A 25,758-nucleotide genomic window follows, 5' to 3' on the forward strand; every position below is an offset into this window, starting at 1 on the left:
GAGATGCTGAAGAGGAGCAGCTCCTTCAGAAACAGGCAACCATGGAGGCCTATCCTGCTCACCTGCCTGCTACTTTAATGCCATTACGGTTCCAAGTGCAAGTTCCCTTCCGTGGGCATCTCGTCCTGTGCTCTGCTGGGGCACCAATGGCTTGTGTCTCAACACATGTCTTCCGTGCTTCAGTTTTCCCAGGACTTTCTGGACAGCACGCAGGGTGTGTATATGTGTGTGTGTGTGTGTGTGTATGGATGTGTGTGTTGCACACTCGAGCTATCCAGTGGGACTCTCTTGGGAGCTGAGGCTGGAAACCGATGAACTGACTGAGCACTTATGGGTTTCCCAATTCTATGCAGTGAGGAAACAGGAAGGGGGAGGGAATTAAGGAGAAAAGGGAAGGTTCCGGGTTGAAATGTCCCTGCAGTGCAATCAGTGTGCTCACTCTAACAAGAGAGAAAGGTGTCAGAGAGACTGGCCAGATGTCAGAGCGTCAGGAAACAGAGCGAAGGAGAACAGGCTGACGGAGGCGAGCCCGGTGTGGTGGGGTAAGCCAGTCCCCTTTATTCTCTGGTCCTCGAAATGTCGAGTCACCCATGTGCATTTTTCTGCTTCTGTGGCTGCTGCAGGGGGTCCATGTTCCATGTCAGTGAGGACCTGCAGGTGGGAGATGGGAGTCACTGAAGTAAGGATGCCCAACTGAGGGAGGCCATTGGGTGCAGAGTTTAAGGTTTGAATTAGCCCCAACAATTAGCCGGCTTGCGTTTGGAGCTGGCTGAGTTCCCCACGCAAGCCTGAGCGTGTGAGAAATGGAAGCCAGGTTGGAGTCACTCCAAAGCCTTGGATGCATTAGGAATTGGCCCGTGCACGTGGTCGTCCATGGCGGGGGAACGGTGGTCCCCGGATCCCGGATAGATATTCTGCCGACAGTTGCTCTGTCTCAAAGCTGCTTGCAAACAAGTGCAGAGCTGGCAACCAGCGTGGCTTAGAGTTGTCATTGGTGACCACAGCATTTCGTGCTGTGTGTCGCCCTGAGCACAGTGATTGCAACCCCCAGTCGGCAGCGAGGTCGAAACCCAGACTCATCCAAGGGTTGCCCGCAGACCGGCAGCAGCTGGGCCTCAGATCCCACTTAGACCCGCAGAGTCGGGGTCTGCATTCGAGCAGCCTCCCAGGTGGTTCTCGTGTGCGTTGAATTGGAGCCATTCTGTTCCGACAGAGCCGAGCATCTTCATTCCAGCCACAGCTATATAAAGCTTGAATCTATGAAAAGAGAAGGAAAAGTCAGTGTGGTAAACACCAAAAGAAGAAGAGAAAGTGGGTAGGCAGTGCATCCAAAAGACCCAAGTGTGATATGAGTTTCCATTTATACGAAGCAGCCAGAACAGGCGATTCCACAGAGACGAAAGGCAGATTAGGGGTTTCCGGGGGCTGGGAGGCACAAGGAGAGCCATCGTTGAATGGGTTCGGGATCTCCTTTTGGGAGGATGGAAATGTTCTGGAACCAGATAGACGTGATGATTGCACAACATTGTGACTGTGCTAAATGCCGCTGAATTCTGCACTTTAAAAGGGTGAATTTGGGGGCTGGCCCGGTTGCATAGTGGTTACCTTCACATGCTCTGCTTCGGCGGCCTGGGGTTCACAGGTTTGGATCCCAGGCACGGACCTGCACACCGCTCATCAAGCCAGGCTTTGGCGGCATCCCATATAAAGTAGAGGAAGATGGGCACGGATGTTAGCCCAGGGCCAATCTTCCTCAGCAAAAAAGAGGAGGATTGGCAACAGGTGTTAGCTCAGGGCTAATCTTTCTCACCAAAAAAAAAAAAAAAGGGTATAATTTTGTGCCATGGGAATTTTGCCTTAATTTAAAAAAATATCGAGGCAAAAATAAATAAGATACAACAATGAGATCTCCTTGGACTTCAGTTTTCCAGCCACTTCCATGACGATACCGGGAGCTGCCCCATAGGAGGTGTGTGAGAGCTACATGACTGAGGTGTGGAACGTGCCTGGCTTGGCAGCCCCGGGCGCTGGATATATCACAGCCCAGATTATTTCATGCTGCTCCCCAATACTCCCCAGGAGGGTTTTTTGCAATCTTTGGCAAGAGCACTCTGATATGACTAACCGTTTATTTAAAACAGCAACCCTGGTGTAGATGGCAGTGCATGTCACAGTCATGTCAAGCCACTCTGGGGCACTGGATAACTTGGGTTTTTTTTTTTTTTTTTTAAGTAAAGTTTGCAGAAGTTGATGGTGTTGCTCCATCACGATGAGCAGGAAGAAGCAAGTGGGAGTTCAGTGCAGAGGAAGCGGAATGGGGAACTGTCTGGCCTAGGGCAAATTTCTGTGCAGTATTTGTGGGTGTCATGATCCCTGTAAGGGGGTCTGCACCAATGGGCACCTGCAGGTCTGTCTGCGAAGCAGGTGCGATGGGAGGCTCTAAGAAGAAAGAGAGCTGTGGACCCAAGAAGCTTACGGGGCAAATGGAAAGATGGGGGAGGCAGGTGCAGCAGCCGCAGGGAGCTAAGCTGTCTCAGAATGGGGTCCCTTCCTGCCGTCCCCCTCCTCATCCAGCGCAGCTCAGCTCGAAGAGCAAAGACTCTTGGACAAATTGCAGGTGTCAAGAGCAGGACAGAGGAGGGGGGAGAATAGCAAAGGGGAACTGTGCATCCGGCAAGAGCCAGGAAGGACCCTCCCCCGGTGCCTCTGCGGGGACCGTGGCCCTGGGACACCTTGATCTCAGACTTCTGTTCTCCAGAGCTGTGAGAGGATGAATTCCTGTTGTTTGAAGCCCCCCAGTGCGAGGTGCTTTGCGAGTGCAGCCCCAGGAGATTCGTACACATGGGCATGGGGAGAAGGGCACCGAGAGAAAAAATGATGGTCCCAAAACCCTAATGGCCAGAAGAGGGGATCAGCCATGCAGAACTGGGGTTCTCCCCTTATTAGGATGGTCTGGGGAGCTCCATCTGCAACCAGAGCTCAGGGTCCCCCAGACCAAATGCAGCGTGGGGGCCCCCCCCAGTGCAGAGAAGCCCCAACAAGGCCTGGAGGGAGGCTGGGCGGGGCGGGGTGCAGCTCGCAGGTGGAGGAAGCGGGCGGTTCCTCATCGCAGGGGATGTGAGACGGGTGGGAGGCGGGGAAGCTGGGGTGGCTCTGGTCCGGGGTGGTTTTTATTCTCTCTCCGATAGCAAGTGAAGTTCTCTGTGGAGGGTGGGCTCAGGGAGGGCGGGAGGTGGGAATCTTAGGCTGGACAGTGCTCCCCAAGTGCACTCCAGGCCAGGTACACACACCTGAAGTGGGAGGTGGTTAGACTCTCCACCGTTGGGCTGAAGGTCCAGGGGGAGAAGGGGCTTTGGAATTTAGACAAAAGCCAGTGGACCCTCCACTACACAGGGTGGAAGGGAAAGGAGGCAGGTGGGTGGGGAGAGAGGGGAGAATTCACAAAAAAGGTGCAGGGGAGGTCCGAGAAGAGATGGCTGGGGTGTGAGGTGAGGCGGGGCCGGAGGCTAGCCTCCTGCTAGAGGAGGCTCAGCACACTGGGACCTGGTGGGCCCATCGTGAACAGGCCTCCGAGAGGGTGCAGTCCAAGGGGATTGGGCATGTCAGGTGGACGTGGGGTGAAGGGGAGGGTCTTTGCCAACGGAGATGGCTCATGAGGAGTTGGGAGGTGCCCCATAGACACCAATGTCACCCAAGGTGACCCAGGCAAAGGGCTTTCAGCCAGGAGTGGAATCTCTCGGAGAATGAGAGCCAAGGCTCTGTGAGTCATCAGAGGGTGGAGGGTCCTGGAGGTGGGCCGGGGGCCTTGACAGAGGGTGGAGGAACCCCTTCAGGGGGCTCGCAATGGAGCCTGAATGTGCTGAACTGCACACGCGTGAGAGGGATAAGCTCTGTCCTCAGGCTGAAGCCGAGCTTCAGCCGAGTCTGGCAGAGGGAGAACGAGGGTCCGTGAAGACAGGCGGGAGCTGTGAGGACGAGGAGATGGAGGTCTGAGGGGCAGGCCTGGTGGGTGTGATGGCTGAGAATTCCCAAGAGGAGATACAAGACAGGATTAAGTGGAGAAGGAGTTGATGAGGGAGATGCCTATGAGGGAGGAAGGAGAGGGCGAGGCATGGCAAAAGGGATGGAAAGAAAGAAGGATGGGAGGGAGGGAGGGATGGAGGAAGGAAGGAAGGACGACAAGTCGCAACAAAAGAATCAACACAACCAAAGATAACACAAGGAAAATGAGAGGCAGACCCCAAGATGCAACCCCAAAACCAAAGTAAGGATGAGGTGTTCTCTGTTGAGTGTGTCTCTATCTGAATTGAACTCTTTGCTCTTGTTCTTAGCTTTTTTAAAAAAATTTTAATTGACTTTATTTTTAGAGCAGTTTTAGGTTTACAGAAACACTGAATGGAAAGTACAGGGGATTTCTGTATGCCTACTTCCTCTTGCACGGTTTCCCCTATTATTAACATCTTGCGTTGGCATGGAATGTCTACTATCATGGACGAGCCAACAGTGATGCATTATTATTCGGTAAAGTCCACAGTGTGATTTAGGGTTCATTCTTGGTGTTCTGCGTTCTATGGGTTTGGACAAATGTATGACGACGTGTATCCACCCTTATGGGATCACACAGAGTAGTTTCACTCCCCTAAAGTCCTCTGTGCTTCATCTATTCATCCCTCCCTCCCCCAACCCCTGGAAACCACCCATCTTTTCACCGTCTCCATAGTTTTGCCTTTTCCACAATGTCATAGAGTTGGAATCATATATTACGTAGCCTTTTCAGATTGGCTTCTTCCACTTTGTAACATGCACTTAAGTTTCCTCCACGTCTCTCTGTGTACTAACGCCTTTTATTTTCCTCTCTCTCGTCTTTTCTTTTTTTTGTTTTTGTACTTACCCTTTTTAATAGTTGCAAAACTCAAGTTCAAAAAAAGTCAAAAAAATTGTTCATACCATAATGGAAACCTGATGCGTCATTTCTTGTTGTATTCCCCCCAAATCCACTCTGATTGTTAAGAGACAGTCAGAGCAGTAAGAAATTGTTAAAAGTGGCTGCAATTGTCCCCAAAGCCTCTTAAAGTCACTGTGAGGCATCAGCCGTGGCTTCAGGGTGCACCTGAGTGACGAGCCTGCCAGGCTAGATACGAGACAGGCGAGTTGATTTATAGGACCAAACCACGGGACGCTGGTAATTCCCCAGCCACGCCGTGTGAGAGAGACCCTTTTTCAGTTTCTCTCTCGGGAACTTGATTCTGGAGAAAAGAGAAGCCAGCGGGTGGGTTCCTGGTCTCTCGGTCGCACGGGCTCTGGTGGAGGTGGCGAGCCAAAACCATTCTCTGGAAGAGGAATTGGGAATCAGATTCGCTGAGAAATGGAATCTTAGCCTGGGGAAGGGCGTGGTGAGTCGGTGCTCCGGCCCAGAACTCGGGCCGAGAGGGGAGGACGTGCCCTTGAGGCCACGTTTGTGGGCCAGACAATGATTCACGGCCCAGAAGTCTGGGCTCAACCCCGTCTGTCTGTCTCCTCTGTTCTTGGGTGCAGTTCATCCCTCTCAAGTGGGTACCACCCCTAGACTCCTCTCTAAGCCCCGAGGAGTGGATCTTGGTACCTGCGGTGGGCTGAATAATGTCTCCACAGATGTCCACGTCCTAATCCCCGTGTGGTAGACACAATAATACGCCCCCCAACATGTCCACGTCCTAATCCCCAGAACCTGCAGTGAATAGGTCACCTTATATGGCAAAGGGACTTTGCAGAAGTGATTAAGTTGAGGAAATCAAGATGACGGATGCTCCTGGACGATCTGGTTGAGCTCATCACCAGAGCCCTCGTCAGGGAGAAGCAGCAGAGTCAGAGACCACGACGCAATGGCAGAAGCAGAGATTGGAGGGATGCACTTTGCACATGGAGGAAGGGGCCGTGAGCCCAGGAAGGAGGCGCCTCCAGGAGCTGGAAGAGACCAGGAAACAGATGCTCCCCTGGAGCCCTGACAGGAACCAGTCCTGCGACACCTTGATTTTAGCCCAACGAGACGCTGGTGGGCCCTCTGCCCTCCAGGACTATTACAGAGTAAATCCGTGGTTTGTTAAGCCGCGAAGTTTATAGGAATTCCTTACAGCAGCGCGAGGACACTAACACTTTCTTTGGGGGCGGGAGGAGGAAATACTTCCCGGTTCTGGCTGCGCAGCCACTGGAAGCCCAGACCCCACACTCTCACCCCACCCGTCTGACTTTCTGTCTGTCTTTCTCCCCATTTACCAACACCCCCTCACTGGGTGAGAGCAATCGAGTTATCAGAGTGTTGAGTAAGATCGTCAGAGAAAAGCAATCTCCCGGCATCAAGATAATGTTGTTATAAACTATTTATTAAATAGTTCATATTTCCATAAATAGAAATGGTTTCTAGATAATATTATATTTAAATTTTATATAAAAATATATATTATAAATTGAGTTATATTTTATAAATAACACATAAGGAAACTATATAACAATTTGTATATACATGTATTTTATAATTAATTATATAAATCATAATTACACAATTATATATAATATATAATTGTATGATAAATACTGTAATCTATAATAAATATATATTATTATATATTTATGATATATTATATAATTATTAATTATTAATTATGTAAATTCTTACATACAAATTATATAATAATACATAATAATTTGTGTATATTAATTTATATATAATAATACATATTTGTATATATTAATATATAGAATCAATAACTATAATTTACAATTGATAATTCACAATTTACAATATAAATTATATATTTATACTACAATATAAATTATATATACTTACAATTTATATAATTAATAATTATTAATATAAATTAATATATAAATTGCAAAATAACTTGTATGCATGTATATACATGGCTTCTATTTTCTTCACATATTACATCCCAAACTATCCCCCCACCAGCAGCAGTCCGAGGGGCCGGACCCGCTTTTAGCACAGGCTGCCCTGCCGAGGTTGTCCACCAATCCGTAAACCGTGTACCCAGAGCCCTGCGCGCCCACATGTCGGGGATGCGTTTGCTGGGGGTGGAGGGATGGCTGTGGCGGGGGGCTCACATTCTCTTGGGGTAGAGAGGTGGGAAGCTCATTGGAATGGGAGACAGATGGACACCCGGTCCTCACAGAGGCCGTGACTGAGGAGAGAAGGGCGTCCCAGGCACAAGGCAGGCCTTCCTCAACAAAACTAGCTGCAAAAGACGGACCGTGTCACTGAGTGCGGCCCCTCACGTAAGCCCGTCCAGACAGGCGAGGGGTGTACCTGAGGTGTTGGAGAGTTAGGTTGAGGGTCTCTCCAAATGCACTGCATACAGAGACCCTCACGTCCATGAGTTCTGGTGTTGGGTGGTGGGGTGTCAGTCGTGGGTCTCCCCAGACACACTGCATGAGGAGACTCCAATCCACGGGCACAGGTGTTGAGAATTAGGGTCAAGAGTGGCCCCCAAAAAACTCTGCATGAAGGGTTTCCCCACCATGGGCTGTGGTGCATGATATGGTGGAGTTAGATTGAGCGTCTCTCTAAATATAGTGCACAGAGGGACGCCCATCCATGGGCTCTGATCCACCATGTCTGAGAGCCATGGTTTAGGGTCTCCTCAACACACTGCATACACGGACTCCATCTTCAGTTGAAGTGCATGGTGGTTCAGTGCATTTGACCTGGGAGTTAACCCCTCTGGTTATAGACAGGAATGAAGCCAGGCTGTGTAGACAGCCCACTCAAGTGATACAGAGAGTGACAGGGAAGCCTGGACCCCAGGTCCCTGCTGCAGGACAGGATCTTGGTTCTGGGGCCTCCTACGAGGCCGACTGGAACTTGCAGACCCTCTGTGGCCAACAGTGACCCCGGGCTGCCCAGGTCACTGTGCTGACCATCACCCCGGGGACGGTCTTGTGTTTTTTCCCCAGACTATCTCCCTGGGGATACATCTCTGGTCTCCATGCCAAGAACCCCCACGAAAGCCAATTTCTTCTCCCTCTAGGGCTCCCCCATCCCGCGGGCAGCCTCATGGGTCCCCTGAAGACGGTTGTTCTGCTCTCCATGCTGCTGGACCAGGCGTTCCTCCTGACCCAGGAGCGCCAAGGTAAGTGTGCAAACATGCTTGACCCCTTTCTGCCGTTCCCAACACCTGGGTCCAATTTGATTGTATCCTCGTGCATGACGGTCAGCCGGCCGGCAGCATCGCATATCACATTCCGCTCACCCCTTCTCGTGATGCTAACGTCCTTCCACCCATTCTCCAGGCGGGACAACTGAGGCTCAGAGACCTCCACGATTTAACCTAATGACCATCAGCAAGGGGTGGGCCCAGGATCAGGATCCGGGTCAGCCCAACGCAAGAGAATTTCTTGGCCCCTCTCTGAAAGCACTTTCCTATTTCAACCGTAGGGCATGGCCGTCCACCATAGAAGCAAAATGTGGTTCATTGGCCCTAACTTCAGGTGACAGGGTGGCGAGGGTCTCGCCCAGCAGGGACTATGCAGCAGGGACTGAGTGGACTCCCTGAGTAATCAGGTGGAGACAATAAGCGAGGCGGGGCCACAGGACCCTGATCCCACAATCCTGGCTGGTGGGGAAGAAATGCCACCGCCTGCCCCTGGGTATTGATTCTCGGGCCACCGCCATTTGAGGAAGGATAAAGCTGAATAAACACACTTAGGTCTTGAGAGAACGTGGTAGGGGTGCCGAGATATGGGGTGACTTGGAAGCTAGGTATTTCCGGGGCCGTCGTAAAAAATCGGGGCAGTCCAGTGGGGCGGGATATAAGGACAGTGGTGTAGGGTCGGATCTTAGGGCAAGGATCCTTCCTCCAGGTTGGAGTGATGTGGCATCAGGACATGCAGGTAAAGAAAGCCCTTTAGCGACCAGCTCACGGGGCTGGACGAGGACACCACTGACCCCCAACCTTCCCCAAGGAACGTTCTTGGGGAACGCTCCCCGGGAGTAGTGGTCCCAAAAAGACCACTCGAGACCTGCCAAAAAAGTTTGCTTTTGTGGCATTTAACTAACTTTTTGAGGGTGGATGCGTTGTTGCTTTATTGGGCAAAAAAGGAGACAGGTGAACAGAGAGTTGAGGCAACCTGCTGGAAGTCACACAGCTGGTGAGTGGCAGAGGTGGGGCTCCAGCCCACATCCGTCTTTCTGAAAGTGGCTGTGCTTTGAAAACGTGGACGGAATAAACACCCTCGTCTTTGCCCCCCACCCTGGAGTCCCCGGGTCCAGGGACGTGCTGGAGTCGGCTCCTGCTGGCCAGGAGATGTTTGGGTGGATCCGTGTCATCAGATTTCTGTTGACCATTCAAGACTTTCTCAGTTGGGTATGAACTCCAGGGCATAAGTGGCTTTTACAGAACCCACGGGCTAAGAGGGAAGGGCCAAGATCCACAGACCCCTAGGAGACGGGATGGTTGCTCATCTGAGAAGTGAAACCTGAAAGGAAGAGAAACCCACAGGATGCCAGGGCGGGGCCCGGGGAGAGGGGAGGGTCAAGAAATTTTGGAGGTTCCTGATCTACTTGTGGGTCCTGGGGACCTGGAGAGAGCGGTCCCTGGGAGGGGGCGTGGCCTCGGGCTTAAGGGAGAATGTGAGCACAAGGCACCAAGCACAGAGGCCCTGTGGGGAGAGAGACTGAATACGCAGATGCACAACGGCCGGACCGTCTGTAAAAGTAGAACTCTGACCCGCGACTGCAGCGACCTGCAGCTAGCTACGGTCAGGGCACAGCCGAGCCTTCCTTTTCGTCTACTCTGACTTTCCCAGTCCTCTGCCCGCCCTTGAGTCTCTGCCCGATGCAAGGGACGGGGGCCGACTACCGGCTACAGCGTGCTCTGAACAAGCAGCCTCCGCTTGTTCTCATTTGATTGATCTCTGTTTGCACAGCAGACATCTCCGTGTGGAGAAAGGGCAAGGAGGCCCAGGCGGGAAGGAGAGAGGGAAAATGGTGTAGATTCTGAAGATGTGCCAATGCCCTGGGGCCGCCTGGGTGAGAGGGGAAGTGGGACAGCGAGCCCCAGCCCTGATCTTTGCTTACAAGACGTGGGATGTGCTGGTTGGGGAGAGCGGAGACGGGTAATTTCTGAACCCTGTGGCTGCCATGTTTCAGATCTTCCAACCGAGGAACCGGTCCCCAGTCTCAATGTGAAGTTCGACCCCAGGAGAATGGAATTGAGTTGGGACTGCAAAGAAAACGCTACTTACGTCGAATGTGTGCTGATTCACAAGGATGAAGGACCGATTTGCTTAAAGGTAGGATGGTATGCTGTTGCTATCCTTTACCAACTCCCACCAACTTAGCAACGAGACAACAGTGACACGTGAAAAACGCATGGGTGACTTTGGGATGTGTCTAGGAGCCATGGTTCTCGGTGCACTGGGGATCCGTGTCCAAGGTGTCTCCAGTGTCCTGATTCCCCGGGGGACCGAGGAGCTCTCTGGAAAATATCTAAAATTATCCTAAAAGGAAAGGGAGCATAGCAGACGCCCCAAAGCTTCTGTGAGGTTGGACCCAGGAGAGGCCGCAGGGAGCTGAGAGGAGGTGGGACCCTTGGGGACACTGAGCCGCCCGAGGAAGGGGAAATGGAGCTGGCTGGCGATGCGGGACCCAGCAGGGCAGGGGGATATCCCAAGCGGGTACCTGAATGCTCCCAGGATTTCCAGGGGAGACTTTCAGAGGGATGAAATGTCCAGCCACCGTGATCACGGGGAAGACAGGTGGTTTGTTCCGTCGCTTTCAAACCTCCAATCCCGTTCGGGGGATGTTGCCTCGGGGAACTGCCCACACGGTTGCATGGACGGCAGCCTTTTGCTCGGTTGCTCTTTCAAAAATTGTCTAGGTGGTAGACTTAATCCTGAGAAGGAATAGCGCCAGCCCTGAGTGTGCAATGGAAACAAAGTAAACAGACTGACTGGGATACAACGTTGTCGTGAAGTTTGTGAGAGAGCGTGAGTACGAGATAGGACGAGAAAACCCAGTAACACGGAACAGCGTGTGATGAGCTCCACAAAGTTTAAACTGATGAAGGGCCTCACTGCTCAAACTTGGCAGCTTCTGAGAAATGCAGAATCTCGGGCCCCAGAACCCACATTTTAACAAGATCCCTGAGGACTGAAGGCACATTAAAATGTGAGCTCTTGGGGGCGTGCCCGGTGGCATGGTGGTTAAGTTCGCACGCTCCTCTTTGGCGGCCCGAGGTGTGTGGGTTCAGATCCCAGGCGCGGACCTACACGTCGCTCATCAATTCATGCTGTGGCGGCATCCCACATACAAAATAGAGGAAGATTGGCACAGATGTTAGCTCAGGGCCAATCTTCCTCACCAAAAAATAAAAAAATGTGAGCTCTATTCTGCCCCTCTACATGCTGCTACAGGCTGTCGAGTTGAGGTTCCACCTGCAAGTTGGCATGCGGGCATACCTCAGAGAAGGTACACGGGGGAGATTTCACGAAAAGAGATGGATGGTGTCACGGGGTCGATGTAGGCGCAAACGACGTGGAGATGAGAAGGAAGAAGACTGTTTCCTAATGTGCTGCTGGTTGTCTCTTTTCAGCTCAAGAATAAAGAATGTCACTGCACGTTCCAGAACTATCCTCTCCACAAGGGAGTCACGCTCACGGTGAAAATAAATACCAGCCAGAAACAGATTTCAGAAAAACTGGTCTACACTAACCCAGGTAGGGAAACATCACGGTGATGCTTTGGCGCCCCACTAGCACCCAAGTAGATCCCCCTTTTTTTCAACGTTATTGAGATATCACTGAGACCTGGGAATTGTGTGTGTTTAAGGCGTATGGTTTATGTACTGAAACTCATACACACGGTGAGAAGATTACCACAATCAAGCTATGGACGCACCCGTCGTCTCACAGAGCTACCATTTTCTTCCTTTTATTTTTTGTGGTCCCGCCCGCAGATCCCACCTTGAGACCTACTCTGTTAGTGAGTTTCAAGTGAAAGATGCATTACGATTAACTAGAGTTACTGTGCTGGAGAGTAGGTCTCCAAGACCACATTAGATCTTGAGAAACGGAACACATGTGTGGTTTCACCAGCTCCTCCCCATTTCTCTCTTCCCTCAGCCTCCGCCAACCACCATTCTACCCCCTGTGTCTGTGAGTTTGACTATTTTAGATTCCACGGAAAAGTGAAGTCATGCAGTATTTGTCTTTCTCTGTCTGACTTATTTCGCTCAGTATAATGCCCTCCGGGTTCATCCCTGTCGTCCCAAAAGACAGGATTTCCTTCTTTTTTACGGCTGAATAATATTCCATTGTGTACATATACACCGCGTCTTCTTTATCCACTCGTCCACTGATGGACACTCAAGTTGTTTCCATATCTTGGCTGCTGTGAATAACTCTGCAATAGACATGGGACTGCAGATATCTCTTCGAGATCCTGAGTCCATTTCCTGCGGATAAATACACAGAAGCAGAATTGCTAGATCATGTGGCAGTTCTATTTTGAGGAACCTCCGTATGGTTTTCCACGTTGTCTGCACATCTTACATTCCCACCAACAGTGCTGAAGTGTTTCCTTTTCTCCACATCCCCACCGACACTTATCTCTTGTGTTTATAGCGAGAGCCATTCTCACGGGTGTGAGGTGATATCTCATTGCGCTTTTGATCTGCATTTCCCTGAGGATTAGTGATGCTGAGCACTTTTTACGTACGTGTTGGCCATCTGTATGTCTGTTTGGGCCCTTTGCCCATTTTTTATTCAGATCCTTTGGAAGTGTTTTGTTTGTTTATATTTTGGATGGTAACCTATCACTAGATATACACGGTTTGCAAATCTTTTCTTCCACTCTGTAGGTTGCCTTTGCACTCAGCTGACTGTGCCTTTTGCTGTGCAGAAGCTGTTCAGTCTGGTGCAATCCCACTTGCCTATTTTTACTTTTGTTGCCTGTGCTTTTGGTGTCATATCCGAAAAAAATGTTTGCCAAGACCAAAGTCAAGAAGCTTTTTCCCTATGTTTTCTTCTAGCAGCTTTAGAGTTTCAGGGCTTATGTTTAACTCTTTAATCCATTTTGACTTGACTGGTGTATATTGTGTGAGATAAGCATCCAATTTCTTCTTCTGCGTGTGGAGATCCAGTTTCCCAACATCACTTAGTGAAAAGGCAGCCCTTTATCCATCGTGTGGTCTTGGCACCTTTGTCGAAGATCGCTTGACCATAAATATGTGGATTTATTTCTGGGCTCTCTAATTCGTTTCATTTATCTCTGCGTCTATTTTTATGCCAGTACCACACTGTTTTCGTTACTGTAGCTTTATCATATATTTTGAGATCAGGAAATGTGATGCTTTTAGTTTTGTTGTTTTTGCTCAAGACTGCTTTGGCTATTTAGAATCCTTTGTGGTTCCATATGAATTTTAGGATTGTTTTTTCTATCTCTGTAAAAAATGCCATTGCGATTTTGACGGGGATTGCATTGATCTGTAGATTTCTTTGGGTAAAATGGACATCTTATCAATATTAATTCTTCCAATCCTTGAACACAGGATGTCTTTCCATTTATCTGTGTGTTCTTTAACTTCCTTCATCAATGTTTTATAATATTCAGTCTACAAGTTCTTTCACATATTTGGTTAAGTTTATTCCTGTGTATTTTATTCTTTTTGCAGCTATTGTGAATGGGATTTTCTCCATTCTCTTTTTGGATAGGTCGTTATTAGTGTGTAGAAATGTCACTGATTTTTGTATCCTGCAACTTTACTGAATTTGTTGATTAGTTCTAATGATGTTTTTGGTTTGTTTGTTTCGTCTTTAGGGTTTCCTATGGATACGATAGTGTCACCTGCAAACAGAGATAATTTTAATTCTTCCTTTCCAATTTGGATGCCTTTCTTTCTTTTACTTGTCTAATTGCTGTGGCTAGCACTTCCAATACTGTGTTGAATAGAAGTGTCGAGAGTGCACACCTTTCCCTTGCACAGGTTCCTAGAGGAAAAGCTTTCAGTTTTTCTCCATGGAGTATGATGTTAGCTGTGGGTTTTTCAAATTTCGCCTTTATTGTGTTGAGGTATGTTCCTTCCATAGCTATTTTGTTGAGTATTTTTGTCGTGAATGGATGTCGAATTTTGTGAAATGATTTTTCTGTGTCTATTGAGATGATCCTACGGTTTTTCTCTTTCATTCTGTTAATGTGGTGGACCCCATGGATTGATTTGCAGATGTGGAATCATCCTTGCATCCCAGGGATAAATTCCACTTGGGTATGGCACGGAATCCTTTAAATGCACTGTTGGATTTGGCTTGCTAGTATTTTGCTGAGGATTTTTGCATCTACGTTTATTAGGGATATTGGCCTCCAATTTTCTTTTCTTGTGTCTTTGTCTGGCTTTGGTATCAGGATGACGCTGGCCTCATAAAATGAGTTTAGAAGCGTTCCTTCTTCTTCTGTGTTTTGGAAGAGTTTAAGAAGGATTGATGTCAATTCTTTGAAGGTTTGGTAAACACTCACACCAGGAAGCCACTGGTCCATGCCCTTTTAACCTTCATGTGCAAATGATTTTGTTTCTGCCTCTTCCCAGGTGGAGAGGGCACAGCTGCCCAGAACTTCTCCTGTTTTATCTACAACGTGAATTTCATGAATTGCACTTGGGCAAAGGGCCAAGCGGCCCCTGATGACGTCCAATACTTTTTGTATATACAGGATTCAAAGTAAGTGTGGACCTCAGTAGACGACTATGACAAACACAGTGAGGAAAATACCATGCCCTGATTGTCCTCTGAACACTTTGGAATCTTACAGGAGAAGAGGGGAAAGAGAATGTCCGCATTACGTAAAAGACTCAGGAACTCACGTAGGATGTCACCTCAAAGACCTCTCTGGATTAAGCACCTACACTTACTTCCTGGTTAACGGGACCAGTCAAGGAACGGGAATCCAGTTCTTCGATTCGATTTTGTCATTAAAGAAAATAGGTGAGGACAATGACCTGAGATTTAACCACTGTGTAATATTTCTAATGGAATTTGCATGAAATCTGTGTCAGGTTCCTGGGGGTGCTGTCACAAATGGTCACAAACCTACTCTCTCACAATGTGGAGACCAAAAGCCTGAGATGAAGGGGTCGCAGGGCCGCACTCCCTCCGGAGGCTCCAGGGGAGGGTCCTTCCTGCCTCTTCCAGCTTCTGGGGCTCCAGGCATCCCTGGGCTGGTGGCCACCTCCCTCCATCTCTGCCTCCGTCTCCACGTGGCTTCTCCTCTGTGTCTGTGTCTCCTCTTCTGTCTCTGATGAGGACACTGTCACTGGATTTAGGGCCACCCTCCTCCAGGACAACGTCATCTCCATCCTTCACTTAATCGCCTCTGCATAGACCCTGTTTCTAAATAAGTTCTTCATTCTGAGGTTCTAGGTGGATGTGCATATGGGGGGACACCATTCAACCTGATACAAGCATAATAACAGAACCTACATATTTTAGGGTTTGTCGAGATTAGGGATGCTTCCTTTCTGTGTGTGTCTTCTGATCATATGGAAGGAAACGGTCATACACCCAGGGCAAAGGCCGACTAAAGAGTCTCCTTTTATTCTGAATTGAAGGTAGGGACATATGACTGCATTGGTGCCCCCCGAGGAAGCGAGGGCCCTTCCAACCCCCCTGCAGCACAGCCTGGACATGAGAGGTTTTGCCCACAGCTGACAGCGAAGCCCCCAAGGGACAAAAGTTTGGACCTTCTGACCAAGAGGTGGGAGAGGCTCGCCCCTTCGTGGGCCTCCCCCATATGGTAGCAGACACAGCCTTCCATTGCCTTAATTGGGCGATGTAGTCAAATGTCTCCCCAAATTAAAGAGATAGCCACCCCAGAAGGGCAAGCAAGCAGATTCTAGACCAGATCCTGGAAGGAGAGTGCAGGGGTTCCCAGGTTGCTTGCTTCTCCTTTCTGGGTGCAGGAGCAAACTTGCATTCAGAATAGGCACAGTGACCTTGTCATAGGTTCCTTTAAGAATTCATGAGGCCCGTGGTCCGTCCCACCCCCTCCCGGACGGGGAGAGGCTCTTCCTAGTGTGTTGAAGATTTCATAGGGAAGATGGGGTGGGAGGTTTTTTAGGAAAATTCAGGAAATGCCAACCCTTTGGTCAACCTTCAAAGGGAATGGGTCCTTCACCTCCAGGCTCGTCTGTTGGGGGCGGTCCTGCTGTGTGTGCCTAGCAAGGTGGCAGGTGTGCTGGCAGAGCCTGTCTCCTGCCTTCTGAGTTTGCTGCAAGCGCCTCACTGCAGGACAAACCTCTCCCTGGACCCTAATCTGGCCGCCGCTTCCTTCCCAAGGAACTCTTGTCTTTTCCCCCCCATGTTTCTAACATTTTCTTTTAACCCAAGAAATCCAAATATTCCTTCAGAATCCTGTGGTATCGTGATTTATAAGGAGAAATATGTTTGCTCTTAGTCTCTGTTCCTGGCACAGAGCTCCTAAAAGCTTTGGAATTTCTTGTGCTGAAAGCCGTAAAGCCGTCTTTGTTACGTTAATGAGGAGACTTTGGAACTCCCCGAGGATGGGGGCTGGTCGCCAGGGGAACCAGCCGCGTGATTAGAGGGCTGGACCGTTCAGGCTGGCGGCTGACCTCCGGGAGGGGAGAGGCATGCAGATTGAGTTCCACCGCCAGTGGCCAGCGAGTTCATCAATCGTGCCTGTGTAACGGAGCCTCCGGAAAAACCCAAAAGGGCGGGGTTCAGAGAGGTTCCGGGCAGGTGAACAAGTGGAGTTCGGAGAGAGCCGGGCCTGGAGAGAGCATGGGGGCTCCGTGTCTTTTCCCCACAACTTGCCTCCTTCGTCTCATCCATCCGGCTGTTACTTACTTACGTCCTTTTAAAATAAACCAGGTATCTGGTAAGGAAGCTGTTTCCCTCACTTCTGGGAGCTGCTCTAGTAAATTAACCGAACCCAAAAACAGTCCCTGGGAACCTCCGGTCTACAGGCCATCGGTCAGAGCACAGGTGACACGCTGGACTTGCGATGGGCGTCTCAAGTGGGGGACAGACTTGCGGGACTGAGCCCTTCACCTGTGGGGTCTGACGCCGTCTCCAGGTAGACAGCGTCGGAATTGAGCTGACTTGCAGGACGCCCAGCTGGTGTCGGGTAATTGCTTGGTGGTGCGGGGAGAAACAAAACCCACGCCTCAGAACCCGGCACAGCATCCTAAATCCAGATCACAACAACGATCAGGACAGGTTGTCCTTCCCTCTGTTCTGAGCTTGGGAATCCAGCATGCGCTTCCCGGGAACGGCGCCTCTCAACTTGCAAGTTACACGTGATCAGACAGACCCAGTGGGGGTGTTGATTCCGTGTCTACAGTCGCAAGAGAAATTGCGCAGGTCCAAGCCGTCCAAACGTACCTTAGAAGGGTCCAGTCACGGAATCGAGTCTCGGTCTTGAGAATGGAAGGATGCCAGCTAAAATGGAAGCAGATGCAGAACTCCCGTCCTGTTTGTTGCTGGAACCCACAGTAGGGGCGTCACCTGTGGACACCCCGTTATCTTTGAAGGACACTGGACATCCTTGGTCTTTTCAGACAGGCGTCAATAACCCCATCAGCAAATATGTCTTTGGCTGACCTCATATGAACCCCGTCCCCAAGCCCCCCTCTTTCCCTCCTTCCCCCATTTAGGGTGCCCCGGCCTCTCCCCACGTCCTGCCAGATGGTCATGTGTGCACACAACATGTGAATTTACACACACACCTCCTCCTGCACCTCTCCTTAGGATCCAGAGTCTTCCATGAGAGTCCAAACCCCTCCACCCATCTTGGGACGTGGGAACTCACTTTTTCTTGCTTTGCCAGCTGTCTGTGTTCTTTCCAGCTCTCTGCCCGGGCCTGGCCGCTCCGGGATGGTCCCAGATGCCAAACAGCGCCGTCTCCTACCGAGCCGGCAACCGCCTTCTCCGTGCGGGCTCGCTGGTCCCATAGGACGCCCCAGGCTTCTTCAGGCTAAAAATGTCTCAGATGAGCCCATCTCCTGCCCTTCAAACCCATCGCCGCCTCCCTGCCCGGGTCCCCCTGACCCTAAACTCCTCCTCTGCACACAGCAGCCTGTGGGTCATCTTCCCCCAGTGCCGACGCTCAGACCCACCCATGCCTCCCGGTGACCTCGGGAGCTCCCGCCAAGGACAGGTCGGCAGGGTGGGTGGCGCCTCCGTGGGCCGGGGGAAGCAGGCTGGATCAGGGGTGGGTGCCGGCTTCTCATTGCAGAGAGATACAGCCCGCCCAGCAACATCACCGTGCACTGCAACGGATCCCACTGCCTCATCCGCTGGGGAAAACCCAGGAGCCGACGGCCCGCGAGCGACAGGGATTTCCAGTATCAGCTGGACATCCAGAGGCCGGTGAGCGCACGCCGTTCCAAACTGGGCATCAGGCCTCAGGAGGGCGGTGGGAAGTCCCGGGCTCAAGGGGGTGGCCCAGGTCCCACGAGGCGGGCTCACGACGGGTGACACACTGGGCCGAAAGCAGGGTGGACGCTGGTGGAGAGAGATGCGCTTGACCTGAGGGTCAGCACGACAGCCAATCCAACTGAGGGGGCCTCAGACCCACCCGGATCCTTGAAAGCCTTAGGGAGGAGAGGGAGACTTAGAAGCAGCGGCAGACAGTACAGGACCCTCTGTTATGTGTGCAGAGCGACCCACTGTAGACAGCAGGAAACTCTGCTCCACGTCCACCTGGACCCAGTGTAGACAGCAAGAAACTGCTCCGTGTCTACATGGATCCAGTGTAGACAGGAGGAAACTCTGCTTCGTGTCCACATGGAGCCAGTGTAGACAGGAGGACGCTCTGTTCCATGTCCCCCTGGACCCAGTGTAGACGAGGAGGAAACTCTGCTCCCTATCCACCTGAACCCAGTGTAGACAGGAGGAACCTCTGCCCCGTGTCCACCAGGACTCAGTGTAGACAGGAGGACCCTCTACTCCACGTCCGCCTGGACCCAGTGTAGACAGGAGGACCCTCTGCCCCATGTCCACCAGGACCCAGTGTAGACAGGAGGACCCTCTGCCCTGTGTCCACATGGACCCAGTGTAGACAGGAGGACCCTCTGCTCCATGTCCACCAGGACTCAGTGTAGACAGGAGGACCCTCTACTCCACGTCCGCCTGGACCCAGTGTAGACAGGAGGACCCTCTGCCCCATGTCCACCAGGACCCAGTGTAGACAGGAGGACCCTCTGCCCTGTGTCCACATGGACTCAGTGTAGACAGCAGGACCCTCTGTTCCACGTCCACATGGACCCAGTGTAGACAGGAGGACCCTCTGCCCCACGTCCACCTGGACCCAGTGTAGACAGGAGGACCCTCTGCTCCACATCCACCTGGATCCAGTGTAGACAGGAAGAAACTGCTCCATGTCTACATGGATCCAGTGTAGACAGGAGGAAACTCTGCTTTGTGTCCACATGGAGCCAGTGTAGACAGGAGGACGCTCTGTTCCATGTCCCCCTGGACCCAGTGTAGACGAGGAGGAAACTCTGCTCCCTATCCACCTGGACCCAGTGTAGACAGGAGGACCCTCTGCCCCGTGTCCACCTGGACCCAGTGTAGACAGGAGGACCCTCTACTCCACGTCCGCCTGGACCCAGTGTAGACAGGAGGACCCTCTGCCCCGTGTCCACCAGAACCCAGTGTAGACAGGAGGACCCTCTGCCCCGTGTCCACCAGGACCCAGTGTAGACAGGAGGACCCTCTGTTCCACGTCCACATGGACCCAGTGTAGACAGGAGGACCCTCTGCCCCACGTCCACCTGGACCCAGTGTAGACAGGAGGACCCTCTGTTCCACATCCACCTGGACAGAGCGTAGACAGGAGGACCTTCTGCCCCACATCCACCTGGACCCAGTGTAGACAGGAGGACCCTCTGCTCCACATCCACCTGGATCCAGTGTAGACAGGAGGATCTGTCACCAGCTGCGGTTCCTGAGGGGGCACGATCGGAGAGCCCTCTCCCTCTCTGTTGGGTCGACTCCCGGATCAGAGTGGACCGATGAACCCCTCACCTCTCCGTGACTGTGTGCTCACCCCTGACTGCACTCCAGGGCAGAATGGGTAAAACTTGTGAAAAACCTTCTAAATGGAGAAAAGTAAACCTTCTATTCTTTTCTTTCTAGAGTGGTACCCGACACAGCGAATATCAACCGGTGAGTTAAAACTCTGCCCCCAGATATCACCCCGTAGGGGAACCATGCGTTAGTCAAAGGGACACACCCAGAGTGGAAACTTGGCCCGGTGGTGGCCAGGATGGCGATGGGCTTAAATCAGAGGATGGAGGCTCCCTAGGGTAGCATCCAGTCAGTGAGGCAGGGGCTCTCCCAGTGGTCCCATCTGGTGGGGTCTGGTCTTGACCCCTTGTCACATCCCATTTGTTGAATTAGTTACATTCATTACATCCGATTGACTCTCACACCCTATTCCTCCTCCATCCATGTTGACCAAGAAAATATTCCTTTGAGTATTAAGATGATTCCTTCCTTCAAAACACGTCTAGAGGTAGATCATCAACCTACTTTCTGATGGTATTTTCTAAGTCTCACCACCCCTCTGACCTCGGTATCCTCTTCTGTCCAATGAGGAACTTGAGCTCAGTGGTCTTTAGGTCCTTTGCAAATCCATCTATGGGTCTGCTCATATCAATTGTAGCTGGTGAATAATTTTTGTGTCTATATTTACGATCCTGGGAGACCCGGGAGTGGTTATTTGGTGAGTGGATTGATGACTTGTCTTAGTTTTTCACTTAAGCATCCCTCCGAAGTCTTCAGGATGTAAACACATATGTTAATTTCATAGAGCACGGATTTCTAGACAGCGCTCATATTCTGCCCCACGATGAAATGGTTTTGCTTGGGTAGCAGAACCCCCCTTTGCATTCCACAACTTTCACATGTCGATGGGGGGAGTGTCGTGTCTTTGAATCTTTCATCCGTTGCAGTCACGAAATTTAAAAGACGCCCCCACTCCGTCTTTTCTCCACACAGGCGACGGCTAGCTAACTTTCTGTTTTCTCCAAAGATCGAGGTGCCGGGCGATTCAGAAAATAAATACAACTTTCCGAGTCCGGAGCCCAGAGCCAAGCATACTGTGAAGATACGAACCGCGGATGCCCGGGACCCCCAGTGGAGTGCCTGGAGCCAGCCCGTCGAGTTCGGTACGTTCCCCAAGAGCAGCGCCCGGGTTGGGGCCTCTCCCTGGATCGATCTCTGAGCCGCTCCAGGAGGCCCGGAAACTGAGGGGGTCCTGAAACCTTGTTCCCCTGGTGCTCAGCCAAGCTCACAAGCTAGACTTTTTCAATACCCAAAGGAGGGGACAGACCCAACAGACGTCCCAAGTCCCCGCCCCCCCCAGGAAACCATCAGTCACTCAAGTCGCAGCAGAGGGTCGCACTCTTGGTCACTGGTCAGGATACAGCTGACATCAAAACTGGGGCTGTTGCCTCCTAATCAAGAGGGAGAGCTATGCCAGGAACTAAATTACACACAGAGTCCTCCCTGCAACTTTTATGAGTCGGCAAGAATTTAATGGTTTGGACTTAAAGGTGGTCTCATAGTTAAGAGGTCGACATTCCTGGTTCCCAGCCCTCGAACATTTAAAGGGTTTTAGCAAGCATCGTTATGCATCGTTGTTTTCCTGATCTGAGATCAAGGATTTTCATAACAGTGTAGGGTTTATATGAAATGTGTATTGAGCAATATTTCGTAAGATGAAATGGGTAATCAATTTGCAATCTTGGATTTGGTGGCAATAACTAAAGAAAAAACAGGCAGACTGGACTTTATCAAAATTAAAAGCTTTTGTGCACCCACAGACCCTCTCGAGACAGTTAAAAAGACAACCTACACAACGGGAGGAAACATTTGCAGATCGTACATCTGACAAGGGCCAAGTATCCGAAATACATAAAGTCCTCTGAGAAATCAACAGCAAGAACACCTACAACTCGATTTCTTTTTTTTTTTTTTTTTTTTTTGGTGAGGAAGATCACCTCTGAGCTAACATCCATGGCAATTCTCGTTTTTGCTGAGGAAGACTGGCCCTGGGCTAACATCCGTGCCCATCTTCCTCCACTTTATATGAGAGGCCACCACAGCATGGCCTGACAAGCGGTGCGTCGGTGCACACCTGGGATCCGAACCGGCAAACCCCAGGTTCGAACCGCTTGTATCGAACCTCTTGCACCACCGGCCCGCCCCCTTGATTTAAGAGTGGATTCAAAAAAAAGGAACAGGTATTTCCAGGTATACACTTCTAAGCATCCGTGTGGCTCTATTTAGGTTGCCTCATCGTCTGGAATAAGCGCTTTTTCCAGTGAACGTATTATTTTTTGTAACAGCGCCCGTTTTATCTGTTCGTATCGAAAAAAACCTTGAAACGGCGGGCACCCAATTTGGTTATGACAATCCTGATAGATTCGGGTTTTTTCATTGGATTTTTTGGTAGGAACAGATAAAATGTCCCCCGTTATAAAAATAATACATTAATTGTAAAAAGTCCCTATTCCAGAGAGTAAGTAAAAAGGAAAGCTATGTAATAGGTGGGAGCTGACTTTGTATGCCTGGAAATGTGCATTCTTTTTTTTTGGTCCATTTTTAAGTTGGCTTGTGGGGTTCTAAGAGGACTTGATATATTTCGGCGGTTGGGTCTCAGGAACACGTTTCCTCGAAGCTTTCGGGAGGGGGTCCCTTGCTCTAGACGTCCCTCCCGCTCTGGACATTTCTCCTGAGCGGTGGGCTAGCGAGGTGATGAGCCGGCCGGGTGTGGACGACTCACCCAGGGTCCCTGGTGTGTCCGTCTCTCCCCCCAGGCTCCGAGGAACTGGAAGCCAGCGTTGCGCACGTGTACGTGCTGGTGGTCCTGGGGACCCTGGTCTGCGCCCTGATCCTCGTCTACCTGTTTAAGAGGTAACCCGGGAATGGGTTGTCCCCAGCTTTGCAGACGGGCAGGATGGACAGAGAGATTGGGAAACCCGCAGTGAGGGGAACGGCAGAGGACCCATTCATGTGTCATCGGCCAGAGGCGGTCGAGCTTGCCGACCCACGGGGGTCTTATCCTGGCCCCCGATGGGCAGCCTCAGACGCACGTTCTGAGATGCTTCCCATTCTCCCAGCCGTGCTGGCCGCACCTGCCCGGACCCCGCGTGTCAGTCTGGGTGCTGGACGGCTCAGAGCTCAGCCGTGCTCACAGAGGACATGCCTTTGGCCTCTCAGACCTTCCTGTTCCCAAATGCCCTCCTCTCAGCCCGCACTTTGCCCTGGTACATCTTACTGAGCCTTTGGGGTCCAACCAAGCCCACCCCGTTCCCAGGAGCCCAACTCGGGTCCCAGCCTGCGGCCCAGCACCCCCCCACTTGCTACAATCGACCTCTCCACGGGCCCCTCTGCAGGCACCTCCCGCGTCTTTTCGCTTCTGCGAGCTCAGCACGAGCAGGGTCTCGGGGCCCAGCACACATGCTTTGGAATGAAGAGTGCAAACGTAGAATCATTAAATCTCAGTTGCACGCATAGCGCGTGAAATGCATTGCAAGGCACAGGGAGATTTTGCAGCTGGGGTCTATCCTGCAGGACGTGGGGACCCTGTGGTCCCCGCCCCGATGCCCCTGGGCTGGTGGGCGTCCTGTGTTCATTTTCCTCTGGAATGACACTCGTGGCTAATTGCACAGGGATGCGGCGTCCAGACAAGGGGAGAATGCTTCCCTGTGGTTGAATATGGTGGCGTGTGCCACCGTTCCCTGGGGACCCTGGACCTGGGAGGAAAGAGGACCAGGGGCGGCCTCGCCAGCAGGCACAGGAATGGGGACAGAGTGTGTGTCTTACGGGGGAAAGTTATCTTAAAGAACGTTTCTGTTAGTTTCCTGTGGCGGCCGGAACAATGACCACAAACCGGATGGCGAAAAACAACAGAAATTCATGCTCTCACGGTTCTGGAGGCCAGGAGTCTGAGATGAAGGGGTCGCAGGGCCGCGCTCCCTCTGGAAGCTCCAGGAGAGGGTCCTTCCTGCCTCTTCCAGCTTCTGGGGCTCCAGGCGTCCCTGGGCTGGTGGCCGCCTCCCTCCATCTCTGCCTCTGTCTCCACGTGGCTTCTCCTCTGTGTCTGTGTCTCCTCTTCTGTCTCTGATGAGGACACTGTCACTGGATTTAGGGCCACCCCCCTCCAGGTCGCCCTCCTCTCCATCCTTCACTCAATCACGTCTGCAAAGACCCCATTGCCTAACACAGTCCCGTTCCCATGTTCCGGGCATCAGCTCTTGAACATGTCTTTTGGGGTCACCGTTCAGCTCAGCACGAACACCTCCCGGTGATGTCACAGAATTGGAGGTGCTTTCCTCGTGGTCAGAAAGAAAATACACATCCCTGTGAAAATGCATCAAGATGCTCTGCAGAAGCAAAATGTGCTGGTTAAGTAATTGTCCTAAAAATAAGTGACATAGACAGAAATCCGCCAAATCAGAAACCACGCTCTTCAAGGTTGGATGGGAGTAGGAGGGACATCTGCTTTAGGAACCCCCCGGCCCTTTAACACCAGGGACCCTGGGCTCCCCCAAGCTGCTCGTGAATGAGCACATCCTCCACTCCCATCCGTCTACTCAAGTGACTGAGAGAAGGTTCTAGAAGGATCCTCATGGGCATCACTCTGTATTCCTAGAGTGTCTCCTCTCTTCTCAGTCATCTGAGATTTGAGTTGGTCCCTCTGTGACCCTTAAAGGAAGGTGTTTGGAAGCTACGAGCCCAGATGCCCCTCATGTGACGTGACACAGCGTGCACGTTGGAGCAAGAAGGAAATTGGCATCGAGGCGTCTTCTTCACGCTTTTCTCGTCTCCCCAGGTTCCTCTGGAGGCACAGTTTCCTCCAGCCTGTTCCAGGGATCAAAGATAAATTGAATGACAACCATCAAACCGACCCCCAGGTACGTAAGGGGGGGTGGAGAGCTGAGCTGGGATGGAGGGGGGGACAGCGACCCTCGGAGTGTCCCCTAAACTCCCCCGTGTCCCGCTGAGGGGGACCACAGCATCATCACGGGGTGTGGCTGGAATCTCGCTTCCCACTCCGTGGCCTTCTCCTGGGGTCGGGGGTTAGGGTCCTCTCTGTGAGCGACGTGCGGGGAAATTCGGGGGAGGATGGATAGAAGGAGGAGGAGGAGAGGAAAGATGGGGAAAGAGACAGACAGGCAGACAGAAGGGGGTCAGACCTGGTCTCGTGGGGTAAGGACTCACACATGGTGACGGACAAGGGACGGGGTGACCTCTGCTTCCGAGGCCCCCTTGGCTGCATCCATCACGTCCGACTCTCCCTGGGAAAAGGACGAGCCGTTTCCCGCTCCATTGGCTTCCAGGCTCCATCCTGCCCCAGGACCTTTGCATCTGCCATACCCTGTGCTCGATAGGCACCACAAGCCCTCCCCACGGGCGGTCCTGCTCATCCTTCAACTGCAGACTCGCACACGTAGATCTGTCTCAGATCTGTATCTATCACCCCCACCGCCAGCCGTCCACGGCTCACGGGGCTCCCCAAAACCTGACAGCCCGTCCTTGTTCCCTCAGATCATGTGGGAGAAATTAGCTCCGGGTGCAGGAAAAGTTGACAACGAGGAGATCCTAACGGTAGAAGAAGTCGCAGAAGCCCCAGCGAGCGGGTGAAGGTCGCAGGTGCCTCCACCCCCGGGACGTTCTGGAAGCTGTTCTGCTTTTTTAAATTGTTTTCAGCATTCATAAAGCTATTTTTTTTTTACTTTGAAAAAA

At 51.5% G+C, this 25,758-nt stretch overlaps 1 protein-coding gene across 3 annotated transcripts; it reads left to right on the forward strand.

Moving 5' to 3' along the window:
- The first annotated feature begins 440 nt into the window (after window positions 1-440).
- Window positions 441-25,758, forward strand: CSF2RA (colony stimulating factor 2 receptor subunit alpha). 3 transcript variants are annotated; one of them, XM_058535355.1, is made up of 12 exons: window positions 441-542; window positions 8,022-8,123; window positions 10,142-10,284; window positions 11,586-11,709; window positions 14,574-14,703; window positions 14,795-14,967; window positions 18,236-18,369; window positions 20,140-20,169; window positions 21,038-21,173; window positions 22,827-22,923; window positions 24,845-24,926; window positions 25,561-25,758. In XM_058535355.1, exons 2-12 carry the CDS (start codon window positions 8,048-8,050, stop codon window positions 25,654-25,656), a joined length of 1,221 nt encoding a protein of 406 aa, XP_058391338.1. In that variant the 5' UTR covers window positions 441-542; window positions 8,022-8,047; the 3' UTR covers window positions 25,657-25,758. The 3 variants fall into 3 exon arrangements, with proteins under 3 accessions (XP_058391338.1, XP_058391339.1, XP_058391340.1); XM_058535357.1 differs by having other exon boundaries at window positions 450-542; window positions 7,948-8,123; XM_058535356.1 differs by lacking the exons at window positions 22,827-22,923; window positions 24,845-24,926; window positions 25,561-25,758 and adding an exon at window positions 21,831-22,201.

Source organism: Diceros bicornis, chromosome X, assembly GCF_020826845.1.
Source record: "Diceros bicornis minor isolate mBicDic1 chromosome X, mDicBic1.mat.cur, whole genome shotgun sequence".
NCBI lineage: Eukaryota > Metazoa > Chordata > Mammalia > Perissodactyla > Rhinocerotidae > Diceros > Diceros bicornis.

Excerpts from the sequence above, each read along its gene's own strand:
- CSF2RA (XM_058535355.1), top strand. The coding sequence starts at position 8,048 with ATGGGTCCCCTGAAGACGGTTGTTCTGCTCTCCATGCTGCTGGACCAG. Across the intron at positions 10,285-11,585 it reads AAGGACCGATTTGCTTAAAG|CTCAAGAATAAAGAATGTCA; the intron begins GTAGGATGGTAT and ends GTCTCTTTTCAG. Across the intron at positions 14,968-18,235 it reads TTTGTCATTAAAGAAAATAG|AGAGATACAGCCCGCCCAGC; the intron begins GTGAGGACAATG and ends TTCTCATTGCAG.